The sequence below is a fragment of the Bombina bombina genome, chromosome 2 (assembly GCF_027579735.1).
Source record: "Bombina bombina isolate aBomBom1 chromosome 2, aBomBom1.pri, whole genome shotgun sequence".
Taxonomy (NCBI): domain Eukaryota; kingdom Metazoa; phylum Chordata; class Amphibia; order Anura; family Bombinatoridae; genus Bombina; species Bombina bombina.
The window spans coordinates 91691753-91716624 of NC_069500.1; the positions used below are offsets into that span (position 1 = coordinate 91691753).

Genomic DNA, 24872 nt, shown 5'->3' on the forward strand with positions numbered 1-24872 from the left:
GGAGTGTTGTTCTTTCTCTTTTGATTTTTATTCAGGTTTTATATGTATTATCCTTTGCAAAGGATATAATTCAAAGTGTTATTAAATTGCACACATTGCCCTGCAAAGTTGGTAACCACTATTTTTTATATATTGAGTTACATTAACAGAATGATATAGAGGTTCCAAAATATTATTTGTGTCTAAACAAATATTACACTTTGTGGGTACACTACTGAGATAATAATAATAATAAAGATAATATTCACAACACACCATCTGAACCAAATAAGTTTATCTTGGTCTCATCGAACCACAGGACATGGTTCCAGTAATCCATGTCCTTAGTCTGCTTGTCTTCAGCAAACTGTTTGCAGGCTTTCTTGTGCTTCATCTTTAGAAGAGGCTTCCTTCTGGGACGACAGCCAAGCAGACAAATATGATGCAGTGTGCGGCATATGGTCTGAGCACTGACAGGCCGACCCCCCACCCCTTCAACCTCTGCAGCAATGCTTGCAGCACTCATACGTCTATTGCCCAAAGACAACCTCTGGATATGACGCTGAGCACGTGCACTCAACTTCTTTGGTGGACCATGGCGAAGCCTGTTCTGAGTGGAACCTCTTCTGTGAAACCGCTGTATGGTCTTGCCTACCGTGCTGCAGCTCAGTTTCAGGGTATTGGCAATCTTCTTATAGCCTAGGCAATCTTAATGTAGAGCAACAATTCTTTTTTTTTTCAGATCCTCAGAGAGTTCTTTGCCATGAGGTGCCATGTTGAAATTCCAGTGTATGAGAGAGAGTGAGAGCGATAACACCAAATTTAACACACCTGCTCCCCATTCACTCCTAAGACCTTGTAACACTAATGAGTCACATGGCACTAGGGAGGGAAAATGGCTAATTGGGTCCAATTTAGACATTTCCACTAGGGGTGTACTCACTTTTGCTGTCAACGGTTTAGACATTAATGGCTGTGTGTTGAGTTATTTTGAGGGGACAGCAAATTTACACTGTTATACAGGCTGTACACTCACTACTTTACATTGTAGAAAAGTGTCATTTCTTCAGTATTGTCACATGAAAAGAGATAATAAAATATTTACAAAAATGTGAGGGGTGTACTCACTTTTGTGGGATACTGTATCTATATGATTATATATAGGTATAGATACATAACAATATATCTATAGGAATATCTATTTATAAATACATAGAACATATTCTGCTATGTGCAGAACATTGGAATTGGAAATATTTACAGTAAATACACACTATAACACTTTATAAAATATGAATAATGCATAAATATGTTTTTACATGTTTTCATCTACTTAACTGAAAAGAGCTCTAATGCATATATATATATATATATATGTCTATATGTGTATACATATGTATTTATGAGTAAATATGTGTGTATATATCTGTAAATACATATATAAAAACATATGTATACACATATACACATATGTATATGCATACATATACATATTTAGACATGTGTATGTATGCATATCTTTGTTAAAGCCCTTTGCAGTCCTTTTTTCCCCCTTACAACTGAGACCTCATATCTTTAAACCTTTATAACATTTTTGCGCAATATATTTTTCTAACTGTACTTTGTAATGTATTTTTGATGTGTTTTGTGACACTTTTGTTTTGCGAAACAGTTAACCAGAACTCTGAGAATGCACTATCCCGACATGCGTTAACTTCAATTGCGCTCAAGCGATCGCGTTTACTTTCAACATGTAATCCGTTCGATAAACACAACGCACGCCAACACCTGCAATAAATCTATTTTTGCTTGTGCAGAACTGTTAGCACACCACTTGTAATGTGGCCCTTAACAAGTAAAGGTGATTTATGGTACCACACAACCCAGAAGAAAAATATAACATACATCAATAAAACCCACGAGTGTGCCTAATGTGACAATACTTTCTCTTTGCCCCTCACTCACCATATGTGTGTATGTATATATGTGTATATGAGTATGTCTAAAGTGTTTTAAAATTAAATTTCAATGAAGCACTAAAGTAAATAACTAAGTTAAGAACTCCACTACTTGAGCAGAGGTTTAGCGTGCTCTATTATGCAAGTGATTTAACGCACCTGTGCTATCCGACATCCAGATGTTAGTGCATCCTAGATTATCGATCATTCGATAAAATATACGTTTTGACTAGTAATTTGAAGCGATATTAACTTGAGCGATGTTAGCGCACAATAGCGCTAATATTTTTGCTCTCCCCTTGTAATCTAGCCCATTATTGTGTAAACAAAGATCTTCTCACCCTACCCAGCCTATTGTATTTATAAAGAGAAGTGATGGTTTTATTTCATGTGATTATGTTACAACAATATGACATTGTGTGAGATTGCAATTTATTTCATCACAAGCGGCTTTGTAGTGAATCATAAACATGATGCATCTTCATTACGCATTTTTGTGACTAAGAATAAAAGAGGGAACTTAAAAATACGGAAAATTGTTCATAAAAATAATTTAAAATAAACCTGTGCTTATAACTGATACACTCAACCACAATCTGAAAGTTAGAAACTGGATTTAGATTGGGGAAAAAATATTTTATTTTGTGTTGATATTAGTTTAGTAAAGGGGGTTTGAGTCATGTGGGTACTATAAGGAACCTTCAGTGATAACAGCACACTGAAGTCGTATGGAGCAAGAATTCCTTTGATGTTGAGGTCTAGATGGAAAGGAGCCAACAGCGGTATGGGAGTTCAGGTTGAATTGCATATACAAGGCTGGGGTTAATAGCCGTTTTGTTAATGACTGAACATTGTTAGGGTTAACTCTAATGCTCGGTGGGTGAAAGTCATGATTGGGGTTAATGAGGGGTTTCAGGGGGTGTTCATCTTTTATTACAGTGGAGATTATGAACAATATGGGAGTGTTCAGAGGAACCATTTAAAAGTCAATGGTAATATGTGTCATCTTAATGTGGCAGACAATTAATTTTGTTTGATTCGTCCTCACTAAGCTGACATCGCCCATATTCTTACCCATACATGAAAGCATTTTACAGCATTAAAAGTGTGAAGGAAAAAAGAGTGCACAAAGACAGAGGGACAGGCCATAAGAAATTGCAACATGCAGAGGCGTAACTAGAAACCACAGGGCCCAGGTGCAAGAATCTAAGAAGGGCCCCCCCCCACCACCCCTCCCTCCTCCAAAAAAAGGTGAATTTAATACATTTTTTTTTTTTACATTTAACACAGAAAAAAATGTGAATCAGATTGCATGTCTGCAAAAGGAGGTACCCTGTGCCCACAGTCTGTGAGATGGTCTGACCCCTTATTACTGTATATAGTGACACTGTTTAACCCCCCAGTACTGTATATAGTAAGTTAGTGACACAGTCTGTAATCTGCCGGTGAGATGGCTGGCCTGACCCTACCCACCCAGTACTGTACTTTATAAAGTGACCACAGTAGTCAGTGACATGGTCCACCCCCCCCATACTGTATATAGTGGTACTGTATAGTGACACTGTTTACCCCCTGCCCCCCCATGCTGTATTAACAAGGTCTAATTTGCTGGTTCCATAAACATACACACATACATACATGCATAAATACACACACAGTCATATACATACACACACCATACACACACACATAAACACTAATGGGTAAAACAGAAACACTAACCCCTGTAGTCATGTCACACTCACATATCATCAGTGCAGGCAGTGGTAGGTTAACGGTTTTTTTTTTTAAGCTGGGCCCCCACCCTCAGGGGCCCAGTCGCACCTGCGACCTCTGCACCCCCTGTAGTTTCGCCCCTGGCAACATGATTGTGATACCATTACAAAATGCAAAAGTAATGAGCATTCTCTTGCTTAGGGGGTTTGGACCAGTATTCTGAACTAGGAATTTTTTTTCTTAAGTCACAAGTTGCAATAATATGAGACCGGGTAGCCACCATTTTACTGATCCGCTTAAAAATAACTACAAGACTGAAATGTATTAAAAAGATATAAAAAGATCTGTACATTTCATTAAGAGCTGATATAATATTTAGATTCATAAATGATATACAAAACATACAGAATAAATAATTACATCTGAGGATGGAATAGAAGTAGACAACCTACTAAAATGAGAAAGCTCTCCAAAAGAGTAATTTCCTGATGTATCTCACAGGCAAAGACGATAAAGATTATGGCACCTCACATACGACTGGATCCTCTGTGACAGATGAGAAACGTACTTGTAACTCCCAGAAAACTAAGAGGTAAATCATCTGATATAAAGGAGGCAAAATAAATATATAAAAACAAAGAACAAATTAAAAAATCAAAGAACTGGAGAAGTTTTTCTCTTACACACTCCCTCATTTTCCTCTTCTCTGTTTCTTTTTTTCTGGAGGGAATTTATGTTACGTACTGTTTTGGGCTTCTCCCTTCTGGTCTTTAACCTTGCAGGCTTGAATTTATTTTACAGGCAGTGAACCTTGTTCATATCCCAACTTGTTTGATAGCTGTGATATATACAGGGTTTTATTATTGTGTTGTTGTTTTTTTCTTTATTACCATGTTTTTTTATATTGTGTTGCATATATCTCAACCAGTTCTTTCAGATGTCAGTGATGTTATAAGGCATGATATTATGCTCCTCATTGTTCAATGTTAACATTTTTATATAAATAAAATAAATATTAAAAAAGAAACCCAAATCGCAAGTCCTAAATCTGCTGTCTCCACTTGGTCAACCAAAAATGGCCTTTAGAAAAGTACCTCCCAGTCTGTTTTAACAACAATTTTGAACTGAATGTATTAGCCAAATAAGGGCTAGATTACAAGTGGAGCGCTAATTAGTGCTTTCGCAAGAGCGCTAACTGCCCTATCAAACCCGATCGCCATAAGCCCCTACTCTTATAACAACTAAACCACCACATAGCCCACCGCAAATTCCATACTTCACTATTAACCCCTAAACAGCCAGCCCCCCAACGGAAAGTAAAACACTGCACTTTTAACTCCTAAACCACCAGCTCCCCAACGCAAAATAACCCACTAACATCTAAGCCCCCTAACCTAACACTCCCTAAATTAACCCAAAACAGACTAACCTTTACCAAAAAAAACCCAACTACCTGTAAAAAAATAAAAACATAGCTGTGAAAGTAAAAAAAACAAAAACCTCTACCATTACTATTAAATTAAAAAAAAGCATTACTATTAAATAAAACAAAATGCCATTGCCAAAAAAGAAAAAAATGCATTAACATTACTAAGAGAGAAATTTTCGTTTAAAGGGAGCCTCAAATGCTACTACTTAACCTATCCGCGCCATTGACCGGTCGCACAAGGGGCGACATTGCACAATCAGTAGTAGTACACTGCCCACGCAACGCTGGGCAGACAAGGTTCAAGACCTCGTCCATCCAGCCTTTGTTAAATGGAGCTCATAATGAATATCTGGCCTGTAAAGGGTCATGAGTACTGGAGTCGTGCTAAATATTCTAGTGCGATTTTGGCTTTCACTCGAGCACAAACTATAACTTTCAACTTTTAATATCGATGTGTTAGCCTTTTTGTGATATCCTTTGAATGTATAGGCTGTGCTTGAGCAAAGTCAGCTGTGCTAGCCCTTCTCTGGTTAACGCACTTTACCATAGATTTTTAATATCACGTTGGTAGCACAATCCATAGATATCGCATATTGCATCCCACACTACTATTAATACACCACTTGTAATCTGGCCACAAGGGTCCAAAGAGATCTTCAGCCATGCAAACGTGTTTTGTGTGGGTGTACTGTACTGTTCGCTACTAAAGGCTAAACCCTTTCCACCTATATAAAAATTCTCATAATTAACAAACACCTGTGTAAAATAATTAAGCAGTTAGAATCCTTCAAAATCATGTTAACATTTCTTTTTTACATTTGTATTATATGGCATTGCAGTTCTTATATAAAATGGAACCTAGAAGAGAAAAACATTTGCTACATGGAAAACAACTTGTACGGTATTGCAGGAGCTCCTTTTCAAATACGTTTATGTAGCATTATATATTCTATGACGTTGCAGTACATATGATAAACTACTATAAACAAGTCTCTGCATTGTTTACTGATGTTACATAAATAACAAAGAGGAAACACTCATTTTTGAAACGTTATCAGGAATCCACCGTAACCAAAAAGATGTTGCAACTTCCCTTAGTAACTAACTAGCCAGTCTTTTTCTCAGGAACAAAAGTAGATATTAGTTTTGATTTAGTGGTTTAGAAATGCATTGTTAAAGGGACACTGAACCCAATTTTTTTTCTTTCCTGATTCACATAGAGCATGCAATTTTGATCAACTTTCTAATATACTCCTAGTATCAATTTTTCTTCGTTCTTTTGCTTTTTTTATTTGAAAAAGAAGGCATCTAAGCAATTTTTTTGGTTCAAAACCATGGAAAACACTTGTTTATTGGTAGGTGAATTTACCCACCAATCAGCAAGAACAACACAGTGTGTTCACCAAAAATGGGCCCGCATCTAAACTTACATTCTTGCATTTCAAATAAAGATACCAAGAGAATGAAAAGAATTTGATAATAGGAGTAAATTAGAAAGTTGCTTAAAATTGCATGCTCTATCTGAATCACGATAGAAAAAAATTGGGTTCAGTGTCCCTTTAATGTAAAGCTTTCTGCTTTGATGTCACAAGCTACGCTATAATTATGCACAGGAAATACTGCAGATCACATTGATAATGATCATGAGAAACCTAAATGGACGGGAAAGTCAAAGTTCAGAAAGAGCATGTAATTTTGAGATCTTGTTGGATTTACTTTGTTCTTTTGATATCCTCTGTACATATACTCAATAGCCGCAATGCACTACTGGGAACAAGCTGGTGACTGGTACCTACCCACATTCCTCTCTTTTCATTGGCTCATTGTATGTGTTCAGTAGCTCCCAGCAACAATTACTTTCTTTTTTTATGAGATTAACAACAGAGGTACATATTCCAATATAAGAGTGTTGCACACACAGTCTTGCTCACAAATTAAAAACCAAGATTACATCATTGTGCATTAAGATAGATAAATGGGGGGGGGGGGACAAACACAAAAACCTTGTTCTTAAATTTGTGTTATAAAGTAAAACTCTTGACTTCATATTCTAGTAGCTGGACTGGTGAACTTAATAAGGTGTTGCCTGTATATCTGAAAAATAAGTTACCTTGGGATAACTGTGCACAAGGCTGCAGCAGCAAAGCTCACTTCCTAAGTCACAGTCACACTACCTGCCCAGGTTCCACTCCAGTATCACTTTTTAAGCTTGTACCTCCAAAATCTTCCTGCCTCGGTGTACAATGGTTACAGCCACCATAGCAGGGAGGTTAATTAGACCAACAGAGGATACCTGGTCTTCTACTCTGTGTATAGTAGACTCACTGCAACATCCACACTTCCCTTTTTGCCTAGGGCTTCCTCAACGCTAAGCAAATAGTGTGGTTGGAGGATTTGTTCGCTTATAGCTGCCATGTTATTCTGTAAAGTACTTAGAAATAAGCAGTGATACTGCACTGCTCACCCTACATACTGGGGGTGTTGAGGACCTATATTAATATGCTGCCTTAGGCCTAAACGTTCCGGATCAGATAGCAGGTACAATGGTCATTCAGTCTATATCAATCTGTAATGCTAGATCTATTGATTTCAAAGCTGTATGGCCACAAACAAAGGTGATATCAGATTATTATACACTGAACCCAATATTGTGACCGAACATGGGGCTACCTGGAAACTCTATGTCTGGAAGATCCCACATCTGAACAATCTGAGAGAACACATCTGGATGGAGAGACCACTCCCCTGGATGTAAAGTCTGACGGCTGAGATAATCCGCCTCCCAATTGTCTACACCTGGGATATGAACCGCAGAGATTAGACAGGAGCTGGATTCCGCCCAAATAAGTATCTGAGATACTTCTTTCATAGCTTGTGGACTTTGAGTCCCACCCTGATGATTGACATATGCCACCATTGTGATATTGTCTGTCTGAAAACAAATGAACGGTTCTCTCTTTAACAGAGGGCAAAACTGAAGAGCTCTGAAAATTGCACGGAGTTCTAAAATATTGATTGGTAATCTCGCCTCTTGAGATTTCCAAACCCCTTGTGCTGTCAGAGAACCCCAAACAGCTCGCAACCTTAAAGACTTGCATCTGTTGTGATTACAGTCCAGGTTGGCCGAACAAAAGAGGCCCCTTGAATTAAACATTGGTGATTTAACCACCACGTCAGAGAGTGTCGAACATCGGGATTTAAGGATATTAATTGTGATATCTTTGTATAATCCCGGCACCATTGATTCAACATACAAAGCTGGAGAGGTCTCATGTGAAAACAAGCAAATGGAATCGCGCCTGATGCTGCAGTCATGAGGCCTAAAACTTTAATGCACAAAGCCACTGAAGGGAATGACTGAGACTGAAGGCGCTGACATGCTGCAACCAATTTCAAACGTCTCTTGTCTGTTTGAGACAGAGTCATGGACACTGAATCTATCTGGAAACCTAAAAAGGTGACCTTTGTCTGAGGAATCAAGAAACTCTTTGGTAAATTGATCCTCCAACCATGTTTTTGAAGAAACAACACTAGTTGATTTGTGTGAGATTCTGCAGAACGTAAAGACTGAGCTAGTACCAAGATATCGTCCAAATAAGGAAACACCGCAATACCCTGTTCTCTGATTACAGAGAGTAGGGCACCTAGAACTTTTGTAAAGATTCTTGGAGCTGTTTCTAGGCCAAATGGAAGAGCAACAAATTGGTAATGCTTGTCTAGAACAGAGAATCTCAGGAACTGGTAATGTTCTGGATGAATCAGAATATGAAGGTAAGCATCCTGCAAGTCTATTGTAGACATATAGTGTCCTTGCTGAACAAAAGGCAGAATAGTCCTTATAGTCACCATCTTGAAAGTTGGTACTCTTACATAACGATTCAAAATTTTCAGATCCAGAACTGGTCTGAATGAATTTTCTTTCTTTGGAACAATGAACAGATTTGAATAAAACCCCAGACCTTGCTCCTGAGAAGGAACTGGCATGATTACCCCTGAAACTTCCAGTTCTGAAACAAACTTCAGAAAAGCCTGAGCTTTTACTGGATTTACTGGGATGCGTGAGAGAAAAAATCTTCTCACAGGAGTCTGAATCCTATTCGGTACCCCTGAGAGACAATGCTCTGAATCCTAAGATTTTGGACAGAATTTGCCCAAACATCCTTGAAAAGCCTTAATCTGGCCCCTACCAGCTGAGCTGGAATGAGGGCCGCACCTTCATGTGGATTTAGGGTCTGACTTTGGTTTCCTAAAAGGCTTGGATTTATTCCAAATTGAGGAAGGCTTCCAATTGGAAACAGATTCCTTGGGGGAAGGATTAGATTTTTGTTCCTTATTCTGAGGAAAGGAATGAAAACGATTAGAAGTTTTAGATTTACCCTCAGGCTTTCTATCCTGAGGCAAAAAAACTCCTTTTCCCCCAGTAACAGTCAAAATGATAGAATCCAACTGAGAACCAAATAAATAATTCCATTGAAAAGAGAGAGAAAGCAATCTAGACTTAGAAGTCATATCAGCATTCCAAGATTCAAGCCACAAAGTTCTTCTGGCTAAAATAGCTAAAGACATGGATCTCACATCAATTTTGATAATATCAAAAATAGCATCACAAATGAAAAGATTAGCATGTTTCAGTAAACTAACAATGCTATAAACATCAGGATCTAATTCTTGTTGCACTAAATTCTCCAACCAAAAAGTTGAAGCAGCTGCAACATCAGCCAAAGTAATTGCAGGTCTAAGAAGATGACCTGAATATAAATAGGCTTTCCTTAGAAAAGGTTCAAGCTTCCTATCTAAAGGATCTTTAAAGGAAGTACTATCTTCCATAGGAATAGTAGTTCGTTTGGCAAGAGTAGAAATAGCCCCATCAACTTTGGGGATCTTTTCCCAAAACTCTATTGAAACTGTTGGTAAAGGATACAATTTTTTAAACCTTGCAGAAGGATTAAAAGGAGTACCCGGCTTATTCCATTCCTTAGAAATCATATCAGAAATAGCATCAGGAATAGGAAAAACCTCAGGAGTAACCACAGGAGGTTTCAAAACAGAATTCAAATGTTTACTGGTTTTAATATAAAGAGGACTAGTTTCCTCAATATCCAAAGTAATTAATACTTCTTTTAATAAAGAGCGCATATATTCTATTTTAAATAAATAAGAAGATTTGTCAGCTTCAATATCTGAGGGAGGATCTTCTGAATCAGATAGATCCTCATCAGAAGAGGATAATTCATTATTTTGCCGGTCATTTGAAATTTCATCAATCTTATGAGAAGTTTTAAAAGACCTTTTACGTTTATTAGAAGGCGGAAATGCAGACAAAGCCTTCAGAATAGAGTCAGAAACAAACTCTTTAAAATTCACAGGTATATCATGTACATTAGAAGTTGAAGCAACTGCAACTGGCAATGTACTACTACTTATGGAAATATTCTCTGCATGTAAAAGCTTCTCATGACAACTATTATCAACGACTTTAGGAGATAAAATCTCTGCAATCTTACAGCAGATACACTTAGCTTTGGAAGAACCGATGTCAGGCAGCAATTTTCTAGTATAAACTTCTGAGGCAGGATCCGATTGAGACATCTTGCAGAATGTAAAAGAAAAAACAACATATAAAGCAAAATTATCAATTTCCTTATATAACAGTTTCAGGAATGGGAAAAAATGCAAATAGCATAGCCCTCTGACTAGAAGAAAGCAAGAGGCAAACAGCAAAGGGGTAATAAATAATGAAAAAAACTTGAACAGAACACATCCGGAAATGACACACTTGCGTCACTAACGACGCAACCCTGTGTGAACAGCCCGGCGTCAACTAGGACGCCGGAAGTGACGAACTTGCGTCAATGAACGCGCCTTCCCGCGCCAAAAATTCTCGGGCCAAAAATGACGCAATAAATAGAAGCATTTTGCGCACCCGCGAGCCTAATCCAGCCGGCAATTTAAAACAAAATAGTAAATTGAAAAAAGACAAACCCCAGGTAAAAAAAATTATTTCATAATATTATACTTTCCCAATTATGAAACTGTCAATCTGCAAAAAGGAAATACATGAACCTGACTCAAGGCAAATATAAGTACAATACATATATTTAAAACTTTATATTAATGTATAAAGTGCCAAACCATAGCTAAGGTGTCTTAAAGGGACAGTCAACCATAGAATTGTTATTTTTTTAAAAGATAGATAATCCATTTATTACTCATTCCCCAGTTTTGCTTAACCAACACAGTTATATTAATCTACTTTTTACCTTTGTGATTACCTTGTATCTAGGAACCTTCTTCCAGCCCCTGATCACATGACTGTAACTGTTTATTATCTATTGTTTTAAATTTAGCATTGTATTGTGCTATTTCTTAAATAACTTTCTGTGCCTGAACACAGTGTTATCTATATAGCCCACGTGTACTTTCTGTCTCTTTGTGTTGAAAAGAGATTTAAAAAGCATGTGATAAGAGGCAGCCCTCAAAGGCTTAGAAATTAGCATATGAGCCTACCTATGTTTAGTTTAAACTAAGAATACCAAGAGAAAAAAGCAAATTTGATGATAAAAGTAAATTGGAAAGTCAATTAAAATTAAAAGTCCTATCTCAATAATGAAAGTTTAATTTATACTTGACTGTCCCTTTAAGTAATAAAAAAACATACTTACCAAAAAGACACCCATTCACATATAGCAGATAGCCAAACCAGTACTGAAACAGTTATCAGTAGAGGTAATGGTAGATGAGAGTATATCGTCGATCTGAAAAGGGAGGTAGGAGATGAATCTCTACGATCGAGCATAACCCAAAAAATTAAAAGCCAGGGGTAATATGCTAGGAACAAGTCCTTGGGATCCTGACCTCACTCCAAGAATATCCTTTAGACTCACACCAATTAAGACATTTATGCCATATCTTATGGTAAATCATTCTAGTGACAGGCTTACGAGCCTGAACCATGGTCACCATGACGAATTCAGAAAAACCATGCTTAGCTAAAATTAAGCGTTCAATCTCCAAGCAGTCAGCTTCAGAGAAATGAGATTCGGATGAAGGAAGTGCCCCTGAAGGAGAAGATTCTTCCTCAGCAGTAGTTTCCACGGAGGTAGAGACATCTCTACTAGATCTGCATATCAGATCCTGCAAGGCCACGCAGGAGCTATTAGAATCCCTGACGCTCTCTCTTGTTTGATCTGAGCGATGACTCACAGGAGGAGAGCAAACAGAGGAAAGAGATAAGCCAATCTGAAGTTCCTTGGAACTGCCAGAGCATCTATCAGAAAAGCTTGAAGATCCCTCGACCAGTACTTAGGGAGCTTGGTGTTCTGATGAGACGCCATCAGATCCAATACCAGTAAACCCAATTTGGTTGTTAACCTGGAGAACACTTCCGGATGGAGTTCCCACTCCCCGGGATGGAAAGTCTGTCTGCTCAGAAAATCTGCTTCCCATTGTCCACTCCTGGAATCCATATGGCAGATAGACAACAATTGAAAGCTTCTGCCCACTGAACAATCCAAGTCACCTCCTACATGGCTAAGGCACTCCCGAGTTCCTCCCTGGTGGTTGATGTAAAACATTGAGGTGATATTGTCCGACTGGAACCAAGCTAAGGACAACTGACGCCAAGCCATCAGAGCATTGTAAATCACTCTCAACTCCAAGATGTTAAAGAGGAGAGAAGACACTTCTGAATCCATAATCCCTGCACATTAAAAAAAAAACCAGACTGTTTCCCAGCTCAGCAGGGTGGCATCCATGGTCACATCACCCAGCAATGTCTCTAAAAGCATGCGCCTGGAGACGGATACTTCTGAGAAACCACTATGGGAGAGAATCTCTTGTCGACGGATCTAGATCTATCCTCTGAGACAGATCCAAATGTTCTCCATTCTATGGAAAATAGCACAGGGATTGATGTCCATGATAACATCAGACCAATTCCCTCCATATATTAAGTCACTCAAAAGTGAAGATAAAATCAACTGCAGCTAGATCTAAACTTCCAACCTTCTGGTTGCAAAAATAGTGAAGCTATTTACTGGACCACAAGAGCTCGCTGTTAGCCGGCCAGTATACTGCACAGAAAGGAAAAGTAATAGATCTTTGAAATTCTGAACTCTTATAGAAATCTTCTCCTAGATAGAGAATCTATTAAGGTCTCTGAATAAATCACCCTTGTAGATGAAACAAAGGAACTCTTCTCCAGATTAATTTGCCATCCATGGGAAAGAAAATTGGGCAAGATCTCTTGAAAGAGAGTCTGCTTGAACAATGATGACACCTGAATTATAAATTGTCCAGAAGAGCACCCTGCAATATTCCAAGACCTAAAAGTCTTTCTAGGATGACAAGACTCAGAAACTTGAGAAGATCCCAAATAATGGGAGCAATAAATACACATCCTTCAGATCTATGTTCGTTATGAACAGGCCCTCTTGAACCAAAGGAGAATGGATACTATTTAAAGGTCAGAACCTGAGAAACTTAAGATAAATACCTAGATTCCGTTCCAAGACTGTGACTGGAACTATCACTCCCATAGAGGAAGGTCCTGATCCCAGTTCAAGGAATTCCTCTCGACAAGTCTGGATTACAGATACTATAGACGGAAAAATCTGTCTCTGGGAGTAAATCTTAAATTGGACTTTAAAAGAAAAGACTGACCCTGCAGAAAGAGGAAAAGGAAAACCTTCCATTTAGTCTTACTCGCTTGACGTGTTGTAGAAAAATCTTTTTCCACCCTTAAAGTCAGAGTAAAATTCTGCCAAAGCAAGTCCAAACAAGGTCCCATCCTTGAAAGGAAAAAACAGAAGTGTTGATAAGGAAAAACATAAAATATTGAACCTGCAACTGCAGGACTATAAAGCCTAGGCTGTACCATTAAGCCCCAGGTAGGCTTTTCAGCTGACCAGGTCTCAGCCACAATGCCCGGCAGGCTAGTACAGGAAGTCTAATAAGACAAAGCCTTAAATGAACAATAAAAACCTCCAGCTTCTTATCCCTGGATCCGTAAAAGAGTAGCTACTCTCCATAGGGATCGTAGTTCTCTCAGCCATAATAGAAAGACTCCTTTCTACTTAGGGCACCGTGCATCTTAATGGAGTCAGCGACAGGAAAAACCCTTTAAAGGACGGGAGACAGGGAGAAAGGTATTCCTTAGCTTCTCCTACACCTGTGAAAATTTCTATAGCACGTCTAGAAACATTTCCGCAAAGGAAGGAACATCATAGAAATTATCAAGTTTACAAAACTTCCAAAGGTTAACAATGACGGGATATCAATGTCGTCCAAGTAGCTAAATCTTCCTTTAACAGTACACGAGGGGTGCAAGCATACATATGAAGAAGATGACTTCAGCAACAGATGGATTAATTATACTGTCCAAATCTGAGATTTCACTCTCAGAAACTACCTGCAAATCTTCCTCACCAAACTTAGGCGAGAGAAACACCTGCCTAGCAGAAAATGGAGCAGAAACCACACTATCTGAACTTTAAATGTCCTCCTGCATTATCCCTGAAGGAAAAGGAAAAACAGATAAAGCTGCAGATACTGCAGAGGATACCGGAGCTGCAAAATAAGTAGACAAATACACTCCTCCAGGAGATAACGAGGAACTGCAGGGCAATGCATGTGACGCCATAGAGACTTGGGACGTATAAGGAGAAAGCTGTAGCATTGCCTAAACAGCATCATCCTAGGAGACAATGGCTCAGGGGCAACACTCTCTCTAACTCAAGAGATCCAGCAAGAAACAACACATATAATGGCATATATAAAAACAATATTTAGTGTCTGAGAACCAAACAGAATCCTTCGGAAAAGAAAAATCTGAGAGGACGTGATGAATTCGCCATTTAATATTTTAATATTTAATATAAAAAAACAATAAACAAGCTGTAACAAAAATGAAAGACCGAGAGGTCATGTAGAATTCACCATGTAATATTTTGAAAATTCAAAATATTGTAATCAAAGACAAAACTGTCACTTAAAGCAACAGATAAGTAAATAAACAAACAAGTACATCCTAGACTGACTCTGCAGGATGGTACTGCTATAGTATATAATATATGGAGGGGGTCATAAAGAAATAAATATTGTTTTAAAGACTACTGTCTCTTTAAATCGCCAAAATAAAATCTAGTAATAAAAACGGCTTAAAGATGAAAAATAAATCACTGTTCTTTTAATGTAACTGTGCTAAAAACATCCTCTCTTCCCCCATCATAATAAAATGTGTGATAAGTAACGGCTGGAACACACAAGCAGCAGACGCAATGGATCTAGACAGCAAGCTCCCTGCTGTACTAACAAACAGACATGGCTGACGCCGCTCTGAAGAAGAGGGAGGAGCTGACCAGGCTGAGAGAAGCTGCGCCAAATATCTAAAGCGCACGCTTCCCAGCCGTATAGAAACACAATAAAGAGATACAAGCCTAATTTTTCCCATTCATGCAGAACGATAATGCGCTAAAATTTACAGTAAAAAACTTCAGTACTGCGCTTCAGTGTAAGCTAAAGCAGACATCTCAACTCTCCCTGAAGTTCAAGGAGTCTCCCTGATTGTAATAGCGGCTCCCTGATGGCAGCAAATGGAATGCAATCTCCCTGAAACTCCAAGTACCATGATCCAATGTGGCTAAAATCCGGAAAAGTGTTTCTTTAAGAAATGACTTTAGTTGCTGGGACGTTATAGTACCCTCAAAGCATGCATCAGTAGCTAAAAAGCCCCCACTGATTTTAATCAATTTATTGGACACACAAATTACCTCCTGGCTCAGAGAAAGTGCTCAAAATAACTATTCTTTGGATCAGTACAACTGATCTGACAAATATGAACTTAATGTTATGCCATTGTAAGAAATGACTCCTAAGGAGCTTGGTGAAGATGGTAAGATCCAATAAATAGAAAGCACAAGTTTCCATGCACCTTTGTAAGAAACAGATCTATAGGTACAGTGAGGTTTAGTCACATATGAAGCAAATAATGAAATCAGACCATTACATCCCTAGCTATATACAGATATAAAACGGTTTTAATCAGTCCTAGTAGCTATAGTTCTTACTATATGTTACATATTATTTATTCTAATACGCATGCCCGTTATTTTTCCAGGAAAAAGTGTCATTCCTAAAACACACCTCTGAAATATATTTCCATTAGTTTTCACCAAGTCTCTCAATAACATTATTTTTTTAAATATCACCTTGCATATGCAAGAAAGGACACCACAGAGTAATTCTGTATCACTAGAAATAACATAGATACTCAAAAATGACAACTCCCAGTTTTGATGGCACCAGGTGTAATGATGCTTAGAAAGAAGTCTGGCACTCAAAGTCCCTAACTGACAGGTGTAATTTCAGGGAATTATATCCAAAAACCTATTTAGGCCAAAGGACATCTCCCAAATTACACACAAGTATCAGCTTAAGTGAAATACAAAGAGCTTTTATTTGCTACAACGTGTTTGTCAGTGTGAAATACAAAGAGCTTTTATTTGCTGCAACGCGTTTGTCAGTGTGAAATACAAAGAGCTTTTGTTTGCTGCAACGCGTTTGTCAGTGTGAAATACAAAGAGCTTTTGTTTGCTACAACGCGTTTCTCAGTGCATTCAGACTGTTTCATCAGGTATAGTTTTAAAAGCATACAAAGACAAGCTTTATATACAAAAATAAAACAATTACACCTGGTGCCATCAAAACTGAGTGGTCATTTTTGAGTACCTATGTTATTTCCATGTATAAAGAATTACGTTATGTGGTGCCCCATCTTTTGCTTCATTTATTCCAGAATCTGAGATTGTGGCCTCTCCTGTATCAAAGTGGTGCAGACTGGGCGGAACCTCTTTGACCATCGCTTCATGAGACTTTTACTTTTTATTTTTAGTGTGGACTTTCATTCGGCAAAGTCTTGTTTTAACGGTTTCTGCATGTTTTTTTTAACACTATAGGTAAAGTCATTTACATTGCCTTTACACAATATATATATATATATATATATATATATATGTAAATATATATATTTAATTCCTACTGCCCCCTATAACAATGCCCCTTAGATGGTATTAATTATGCATGTATATATGGTGTGGGTATATATATTTATATATTTATTTATACCACACAAAGTCTGGCACTCCCTTACAAGCACACAGGGCCAACGCTGTAAGTAACTTTTCCATTTTCATTTTAATCTAGCTGTGTGCTTACAAGAAAGTGCGATACTTTCTATGTGTTGTGTTAATAATTTTGTTTTGTAATTTTCTCTATGGACTTTGCACCCAGGCTTGTTTGGATTTCCCTGCCTGAGTCCCTGAAAGCTGTGCAGCTGTCTGTGAATCCTGGTGAGCACCCAAGGCTGTGAGTTTTGCAGAATCATAGGATGTGTACCCAGTCCGATTTAAGAGCGAAGTCCATTTTTGCGTTTTGTATGTGCCTAGTGAAATTACAAATGGCCTGTGTCCCTCTTGTTTTTTGTATATCAGTGTGTTTGGTTGAAGGCATGCATTGTGTGGCTGTAGGTTAGGGACAAAGAAAGGAAGAAACCTTGACATGGTCCTGGGCCTATCACCAGTTGGTCAAATGCTGTAACAAACTGTTCCATTTTGCTTTTAATCTAGCTGTGTGCTTGCAAGAGAGTGCCAGACTTTTTATGTGTTGTGTTATTAATTTTTTTGTATTTTAATTGCATTGCCCCAAAGCGTGTCTGGGGTTTATCGTGGCCGGACTTTTAGCCGACGGACATTTGGCCGAAACACAAGTGTCTGTCAGATAACAGTCCGGCCACGAGATAGATAGATTTGATAGATAGATACATAGATTAGATAGATAGATCAATAGATGCAATAGATACATTTGATAGATACGATAGATAGATAGATTTGATAAATAGATAGATTTGATAGATAATTTCCCAGACAGAGAATTACAAAACGTGCGGTCTGAGACCCATGGTAAGGTTCCCAGAGGCAGTTGCGGCGCCCGAGGCTCTGATTAGAACAGAGCACGTATCTGCCCTCGGCCGAAATCGGAACATTCTTTAGCTTTCTGTCTGTCGGCCAAATGTCCGTCTGCCAAATGTCCTTCTGCATTTTGTCAGAGCACCGGGGTTAACTGCCCGAGTCCCTGAAAGCTGTCTGAGTGCTGGTGAGCGCACAGTGCTGTGAGATTTTCTGGGTCATAGGATGTGTACCCAGTCCGGTTTGAGAGTGCGGTCCATTTTGTGTTTTATATATATATATATATATATATATATTTATATTGTCTTATCTGCTAAAGACATACATTAAAATTGTAGTATTATATTCTTAGCTATCTTGAAGTTTATACACTTTTGTAAATATAAAAAATTCTACTAGTAATTGAAATGGTTGTTAAAATGGGTTTGCCCACTAGGTGGCAATATCATCAATAATAACACTTTAGGAATTGAAGAATTGTATTTTGTTTGTTCCATATTAGATAAAGAAAAACTCAAGTACTGTAATGTATAATACTGTGTTTATTTTTATCTTTTATTTTTTTTGAAAAATTACTAGAAACAATATCAGATTTACATAGTTGAAGAAAAAGCAGCCATAAAAATGTACAGTCTATTTTGTGTTATTGCACTCAGATTTGTGTAATGTACAAGGAGGCATTTCCAAAAAATTGACAAGTTTTATATAAACAAAATATACAATATAATACAATAGTGACACTACCAAATGAATAAAAACAACAGAGAACTGAGTTTAGTTTGGGAAATACTGGGACACTCTGCTTATACACAAACTAACCGGTGGGACAGCAATGGAGAAGAACAAAGTTATACAATTACATAGGTAGTCATATTAAGACATTATTGTGATACATATCTATATTTATTCTTCAGAAATTGTATTTCAATGCAAAAATATAAATGTCAAGAATTGCATTTCAGTGAAGCCCAAAATTAAACACCCCAAATCTCTCATATAATATTCACGAAATATAGATCTAGAGGGGAAAAAAAACTTTTAATAGTAAAAACATATCTAGGAACATGACTGCCAACGATTGCAGTATATACATGTTTTACAATACGTTGCGGTCATTTATGGCAGCCAATGGGCTGATTATCTATTGATATTATGAAGCTGCCTTTAGTAGATCTGCAATTTGTACTTAAATGGAGTAACAGCATAATGTATCAAAATAGATTATGGGGGTTTGACCCAAAAATTGTATGATAAATTAAACTTATTTTTTTAAAGAAAGAATTGGCAAACAAATGTATTAATACTACCTGTAAATACAGTGAGACTATGTCTTATATCTTGTAAACGTATAAAATGAAATATATTTATTTGTAAATTACAGGGTAAATAATAAATGAACGTTCTGATTAGCTTGCTGAAATGCAGATAACGAAAGAAAAGAAGGTTCTGAGTCCAACGATCTGTTAAATCCAAAAGTTTATTGTATTAGAACCAAACCAAAAAGCGGTGTGCTCCCAATTATCTGACGCGTTTCGCGCATGCGTACATGCGCTTCATCAGAGGCTTATTGAGAAAACATCAGATACTTGTTGAGAAAAAATGTTTGGACCGTATTAAATTTGAAAAATGTGGGAAAACTGAGATCTGATTAAACCACAAAATAAGCAATTTTAATACATTTAGAGGGTTATGAAAAGTGATTTGTAACATGCAAACTCACATAAAAAAAATACACTAATTCATAAGTTACAAATTCTTACAAAACAAATATAACTTTTGGGTCTTTTTTAGGTGTAAAAATATTTTTCTGCTTTCAATGTTCACCTGCATGCATTTTACTTGAGTTTGTAGGTATTGACATTTCACTGATTGGCATTAAAACATTCTGATATATTTATTTTTATTTTATGTTAACTCCAATTCATTTACATGCAACAATATAGCTTTTTAAATCCATACTTTCACTAAGTGAACTCACATGTAAACAGGTTATATTGCATTTGAAACACATGATAAGAGTTTGTATGTACACTAGCTTATGCTGTGCAGTTATATACAAATAAAACTGTTTTCAATTAATTATCACATGAAAGAGTGGCGTAAAGACTGTCTAATGGAGCTAAAACAATATAAATTATCATTAGTGATGATATTAACAATGGAAATGACACGTTATGTAAATACCATTTAGATGAATAAATCAACCAAGCAATCTAATAGCAATATAATTATAAATATACTGGGCTAGATTACAAAAGCTGCGCTAATGATAGTGCGGGATACAATAAGCAGTATTAGCGCACAACTTGATATTATAAGTTCATGGTAAATCACATATACCAGAGAATGGTTAGCGCAGCACATATAAAGACAAATATTTACACTTCTGAGCCCTTCCATGCAATATAATTTTTTTATCCAATTTTGATTTGTTTTAACGTGTTTTGAATAGATATACTTGAAATTCCTGTTATTTTTAAAAAGATATTTCTTTATATCTATTTGTATATACAATTATATATCTATCTATATTAATATATATATATATATATATATATATATATTCATAAACATATATATAGGTATAGATATATATTTAAAAAAATAATAATTCATATATATATATATATATATATATATATATATATGGAAATATCTGTTTAAAAATAAAAAGAGTATTTTCTTCAAGTGAAGAGGAATATGAAGTATAGTGCTTTAGCGCAGTTGATCTAGCGCAGTTTTCGGGTTAGCGTGCCCAACAAAAGTCTTGGGAAGAGGGAGTTAGCGCGGTCATGATATATTGATGTTAGTTAGCCTCAGTCTTTGGCTCACTAACTTTTTGCTTTTAACTTTTAACACCCGCGCTAGACTAGTCAGGGCACGATAATTTGTTAATTTAAGCGCAGTTAGCACTTCAGTGAAAAAACGAATTGGTGCACCACTTGTAATCTGGCCGCTGTTTTCACATACACAGGTTGTTTTCCCTATGCCTCATTACTAAATATCTCAATAGCTTTTTGCTATATAAATTTGTAAAACTATATTTAGAAATTACAGCAAATGTGATTTCATCTGCTATATACAGTAGTTCATCAGCTGAATATGATCATACTTTTATTATGGTATTCCAACTTTTTTTGGTTCATTTGACAAACATATTTTGCTAATTGTAAAAATAAATCTTCTTATTTAAACCTATATGGCTGAAAAAATAATCTGAAGATTAAATATATAGAAAATCTACATTAGAAGCAAATGCTTTTTGGATTCACTAAAATGTTGAAGTATTTTGTTTCTAGAATTAATTATGGACTATTTACTCATATTTTAAAATATGCCAAAATATTGTAAAACAAAATAGATATATTGTTAGGCACATCACTGCTGCGTTATCTATATTTATTTCTAATAAATTAATTTGATTGTAAATTTCAGTTTGATAAAAATAATCTCATATAGTTTATCACCTAAATTACAGAAACTCACATACTGCTGCATGACAGGGACTAGCCACACACTTGTGGGCCAATAAACCTTTAGGCAAGTCTTGAGAAATCTCTGTTCATCTGCACATCTTTTAGTTGTCACGGCAATAAGAATAGAACTTTGAGTTAAAAGGCAGCATATGGGAGATAAGCTAAGAAAGGAATGATGAACTGTTGGAGAGGCAAAATACAAATATTGAGCTAGCAGAATGAGATAAAATTCACAGGAATTACAGTAAAAAAAAGCACAGAAAATGATACATAAGTAAATGCAGACTAGAGATAGGACGTGCATCTGTGCATGACGATATCCAGGGGATAAAACCTTTGGTTTGGCAAAGAGGGTGGAACTATTTTGAGTGGTTCATGCTAGCAGCAGGGTGTTTAATAAGCTTAGGATTTGGGGGTTTATTTGCAAGGCAGGCAAATACAGGAATACCCCAATAATACAGCAGGTTAGGGACCGGAGCGCTGTTGTAAAGTGAAAACCATCTCGCACTTTTCACAAGAATAAATCCTGCTCCAAAAAGAGCCGAATGCCACGAGTTGTCTCGTTCTTTCTCATTTGGATCCTAATGAAGGATCTGGATGCACATCCCTATTAAAAATGCGCCATGCAGCACTTGGTAAGATAATAAGTTGCACGTCTTGTGCACTAGCACTCAAATATTAACACTTAATCTGATCATCTCCTTGATAAAACTCTCTTACAAAATATACTCAACTGAAGACTAGAAAAAATAGAATTTGTCTGATAACATTTTTCTGTAAGGGATTCACACCAGTGGTTAAATTACATTGGGCTCCTGCATATTTCTGCACTAAGATGCACTGAATGAGATAAATATAATGAAATCATACAGTTTTCTCCCTGTCTGAACAGAAACAAACTAGATATCAGCACATCCCAAGCTCATCATTTCTTAGGAAGCCACAGACAGGATAACCCCTTCACGATATCCTGACTGACACTATCTAGAAACTGATTTTGACACGGGGGCAAGGTCAGCACAATCTCAGGGTGAGATTACTACTAACAGGGTTCCCTGAGTTTGAAGGGAAAAAAATGTCACCCAGTCATAACACTTAAAGCGATAGAAATGTGCACGGGTGCATTTCAATTTTAAATAGGAACATTTTTTCCAATATACTTTCATTAGCAAAAATGCTTCTAATAAAACGTTACTTTTTTCAGTGGCATATGCACATATACTGTGAGAGCCCATGCACCAGTGTTAAAACAGTGCAATTTTACAGAGAGTCAGCAGTGGCTTGTATGACACAAATTAAGTCTTCATAGACTCTCTGAGATTGAACAACGGTGCACGGCCCTCACAGCATATGTGTGTATGCTGCTAAAAAACGAATAAAGTTCACTGGAAGTATTTTTGCTAATGGAAGTAGATTTTAAAAAAAGTTTCTATTTAAAAATAAAATGCACATATCAATTTTGACATTTCCAACCTTTTAAAGTCATTTTATAAAAGTACACACAGGATCCGTCTGTAGAACATAAATGCTTTCCTTAAAAATCATATTTATTTTGTGGTATTAAAACCTTTTACGCTGCTTACACATAATGGTGATGACATTCATTCTATTCGATTGAACAACATTTGCACGGGGCGTGAAACTAATCTCATATTTAACAAAAGAGCCACAACTGCAGACAATCTTAGAAAGGAATAGAAAGCAACATATATTTGTTTTCTTTACCAAGTATATAATGCAAGATACTTGCAACCTTATTAACTGCCAAGCGTTTGTATATAGGCAGTTCACAAATGCTGTCCATGTATGTCATGCACCAATAAATGGATTAACTGCACTGCTCTCCCATACGCAATAAATTATTTTAAAGCATTTTTAAACTGCTCACTAACATTTGCTTAGACAAATTAATCACTGTGTAGAATGTTGAATAGTCAGAGTTCTGGATCATGCAGAACGTACTTTAGTGGAAAAATACACTTTTTATTTAGAATGAGCTTATAAGAAAACTGGACAAAATAAATAATGAATTTACATTGTAAAATAGTTTTACTTTGCGTTATAAGGGCAATAATTATCCCTGGCAAAAACACTTCAACAGCACTTCAAGAGATATTTATCAGTCATTGTCACACAGCAGTCCGGTGCTTTCTGATCAATAACTTAACGGGCCCTTCAGGAACTGCTTTAATGATATTCCAGGCGTCGTAATGCATAAGGCCGAGCAAGGCTTTTCCACCAATGGCAATAACTTCATCGCCTGCTTCAATTTTTCCTGCCTGCTCAGCAGCTCCACCTGTTGGAAAAAAAGTGATATAGTTCATAGACATAATTACAATGACATTTTTAAGTTTCACATATACAGGTAGCCCTCAGTTTACGCCGGGGTTAGGTTCCAGAAGGAATGGTTGTAAATCGAAACCGTCGTAAATTGAAACCCAGTTTATAATGTAAGTCAATGGGAAGTGAGGGAGATAGGTTCCAGCCCCTCTCAGCAACACCTAATACATTATTTTTAAAGCTTTGAAATGAAGACTTTAAATGCTAAACAGCATTATAAACCTAATAAAATAATCACACAACACAGAATATATAATTAAACTAAGTTAAATGAACAAAAACATTTGCTCAACAGCATTATAAACCTAATAAAATAATCACACAACACAGACTTCACTTGCATTTTTCTGCAAACAGTTCTTTCTATGCATTCCAATCTGGACTGATTTATAGACAGGAAGATCTTGTTCCTTTGAAATCTGCTCGATAGCTAAGGTCTGGTTAAACTGATTAATTTCAGCTTGCTTAGCTTTGCTGCAACACAAGCGGACAGCTCCACCTACTGGCTATTTTAATCAATGCAGTGCTTCTCAATAGCATTCACATGACTGGAAAAAAAGGTTGTTATTCTGAAACGGTGTAAATTGAACCGTTGTAAAACGAGGGTCACCTGTACTCCTATTAAGGCAAAATACTCTATATAACTAAATAGATAATATATTAATTGCTATTACAAAATATATATGACCAAGACTCGTGCAAAACAAATTAGTAATACATTTGTAATGCCGCATCTATTTTAAAAGTCTACAAAGAATGTCCAAAGACAAAAAAAATTTAAGAATACACACACTAAATATTTGTATGAATGTTTATAAAAAAAGAAGCCACCTACAAATACCAAAACATTAGATTACTCAATTGTTTGTGCTATTTTCTTGAGCAATACTCATGGCTTTTAAAAGGTTTTTTTTTAAATACAGTATACAGTACAAGTGGTTGTTTATTTGATTTGTAAATTTTCTGATCTAGCCACTAGGAGTCAGCAAAACACCAATACATTTTGTAAAGA

The 24872-nt window shown here is 36.6% G+C and overlaps 1 protein-coding gene across 1 annotated transcript in view; it reads right to left on the reverse strand.

The window, feature by feature from the left end:
- Positions 1 to 18568: 18568 nt before the first annotated feature.
- PDZD2 (PDZ domain containing 2) overlaps positions 18569 to 24872 on the reverse strand; it is a 718112-nt gene continuing 711808 nt past the window's right edge. Inside the window, 1 exon segment of the mRNA XM_053701173.1 lies at positions 18569 to 23816. Within this exon segment, the coding sequence (XP_053557148.1) occupies positions 23650 to 23816 (167 nt within the window). The 3' untranslated portion in view covers positions 18569 to 23649.